The sequence below is a fragment of the Buceros rhinoceros genome, unplaced genomic scaffold, assembly GCF_000710305.1.
Source record: "Buceros rhinoceros silvestris isolate BGI_N320 unplaced genomic scaffold, ASM71030v1 scaffold23205, whole genome shotgun sequence".
NCBI classification, from domain to species: domain Eukaryota; kingdom Metazoa; phylum Chordata; class Aves; order Bucerotiformes; family Bucerotidae; genus Buceros; species Buceros rhinoceros.
The window spans coordinates 8825-11193 of record NW_010411450.1 but is presented as its reverse complement, the minus strand read 5'-3'; the positions used below and the strand labels follow the sequence as shown (position 1 = coordinate 11193).

Sequence of the window (2369 nt, the reverse complement as noted above, 5' to 3'; positions counted from 1 at the left end):
GAGGAACGCTTTACAGGCATGCAGAGGACACTTCTCCTGACTGGGGCTACTTTTCTAACGTGTTACCAGTAAAAACACCTTCCCCAATTCAAGCGTTGGTGGGTTTGTGAGTATGCTTTTGCTTTTCTAAACACTGCAGCTCTTTAAATGCTACCCTGTTATATTAAACTATTTCAGGTTTGGTTTCAAAATGCTCGAGCCAAATTCAGACGGAACCTCTTACGTCAAGAAAACACAGGGGTGGATAAGACTTCGGACTCAACACTCCAAGCAGGGACCCCATCAGGTCCTGCCTCAGAAATATCCAATGCCTCCATGAGTCCATCCAGCACTCCCACTACTTTAACGGACTTGACTAACCCTACCATGCCTACTGTGACATCTGTCTTGACATCAGTGCCCGGAAGTCTTGAGGTTCACGAATCTCGAAGTCCTTCACAGACAACTCTTACAAATCTTTTCTGATGACTCTTTCCTAATAATTTCTTTAAAAAAGAAATTATTCTTAGCTGAAATTCCAAGTGTATTTTAATAGAGGCTTTGAGCAACTGACTAACCACAATTAGGATCTCTCCTAAAAACAGAAGGAAAAGTAGTGTTCTGGTATTGCGGAGTACGGACTGAAGAATAACTTGGAAGATCTATTGCAACACAACATTTGTGTAACTGTACAGTTTTGTGGACTGAGCAAGGGAAACAGCAATTAATTTAAGTTGGCTAAAGCTTCTGTATTTTCAAAGACTGCCATGTGCCTTATATACTGTTTTATCTACATTCTTTGGATTCCATGTCCACTTCTCTCTTTTTCTCTCTGTATATTTATGACCAGGGCAAAAATGTTAAGAGTTTGTTACTTTGAATAGTCCTAAGCCTTTCATTGGTTGCTTTGTTGTTTTAGAATTTTAAGGTCGAAGTCTGTTCGAATACCAGAATTTGTAAAATCTAACCAGTAATAAAACCACTTATGGAAACTACTTGGTAATGGCTGCAGTTACATTTAACTAGTGTCACAATCAAGATAGGCTGATTGAAGTTAAAAGGATTAGAAAACTGCACTTCAAACACCCAGCTGCCCAGGGTGAGCTCTATATACGACCTATATATCCCTCCTGTTCCTGCCGTACCTATGGGTGAGAAATCCAGCCTGTACAACTGCCTAGGCGTCCTCACTGTAGAGGAGTAACTGTTAGATGCAGATAGGAGTTATCAGATAATGTTAAAATTCAAACAGAAAAACTAGGCTTATTTTTGCTGCGTGAAAGAAGCTTGACTGCAGCCAGCATTTCTGGAAACAATCTTGCTGTTGTGCAAGAGATGGCTTGTCGGCTCCGTGGAGGAGGCAAGCGGGGTATCTGACAGCTGCGTGGCCACAAGCAGTCCCTTACGGAGGTGGACAATGGGTCATGTTTTCCCTCGGGAAACGACAGAAGTATTTCAGGTTATTTTACAACGCTGGTGGGCAAAGTCGAGGCAAAATTTTGTTTTATGAAGTCACAGCCTTACATTTTTTGTAATGCTTTGAAGGAATAAAAAGCCAAGAAAGAATTTGATTTTATTGATACTACAAGTCGTTATTCCTTTAATGATAATGGACCTTTCAACCCAATTGAAATCCTTCTCCCCAAAAGATTTGTGCAGAATATAACTCATATTTTGAGGTGGTTTTCTTCCTATTGTTTCAAAAGATGCTTTTCTGTAGTTAAAGAAATACCTCAGCAAAGTTTAAGTATGTCTGAGAAATGAGGATACAGCAGGCTGCTTGCCCAGTAGTTCTGTAGCTTCTGAGCGGTACTGAAGAGGGGTATGGTCGTCCCTTTCCAAGCCTGTTCCAATCAGCTTATCCCAGTCAAATGTGAGGTTGCTCGTCGCTAGTTCTCTCACAGGAATCATCATTCCCACTGGATCCAAATTGCTAAAAGATGGTTCCAAACAAACAACAAGATAGGTGCCAAGATTCGTGTTCTTTGCCCTTTTCAGTGCATTGAGGATGGTTTAACAAACAGGCCAGACTCTTTGCTAACAATGTTTGGGTTTTAAAAGCACTACACTGATTCAGCTTTCTCAGCTGAAAATTTGCTGTTTCGGTACAAGCCAAAATCCTATTGAGATCAGTGAGCGTAAGGACTGAGGGATAGAAATGCTGACATAATTAGGTCATTTGTTAACCTTCTTTACACCTCAGCTTAAAAAACCCCACAGGTGAGTTATCTGAAAGGCACCACAGTCCTAAAACCAGCATAACTAGCTAAGAGTTGTGAAAGGGGCTGCAGCCTGGTCACTAAAACTGGCGGGCCAGCATCGTTCATCGTATTTATGCACAATGATGAAAGTTAAAAGGATAATTTGGGTTGAATTAGTAACTGTTGCAG

At 40.9% G+C, this 2369-nt stretch overlaps 1 protein-coding gene across 1 annotated transcript in view; it reads left to right on the top strand.

Moving 5' to 3' along the window:
• Positions 1–969, top strand: part of LOC104493367 (LIM/homeobox protein Lhx2) — a gene marked incomplete at its 5' end in the record, with an annotated part of 8341 nt that extends 7372 nt beyond the window's left edge. Inside the window, one exon of the mRNA XM_010136031.1 lies at positions 178–969. Coding sequence (XP_010134333.1) covers positions 178–465 — 288 coding nt within the window. The remainder of the gene's footprint in view (positions 1–177) is intronic.
• Positions 970–2369: the final 1400 nt, after the last annotated feature.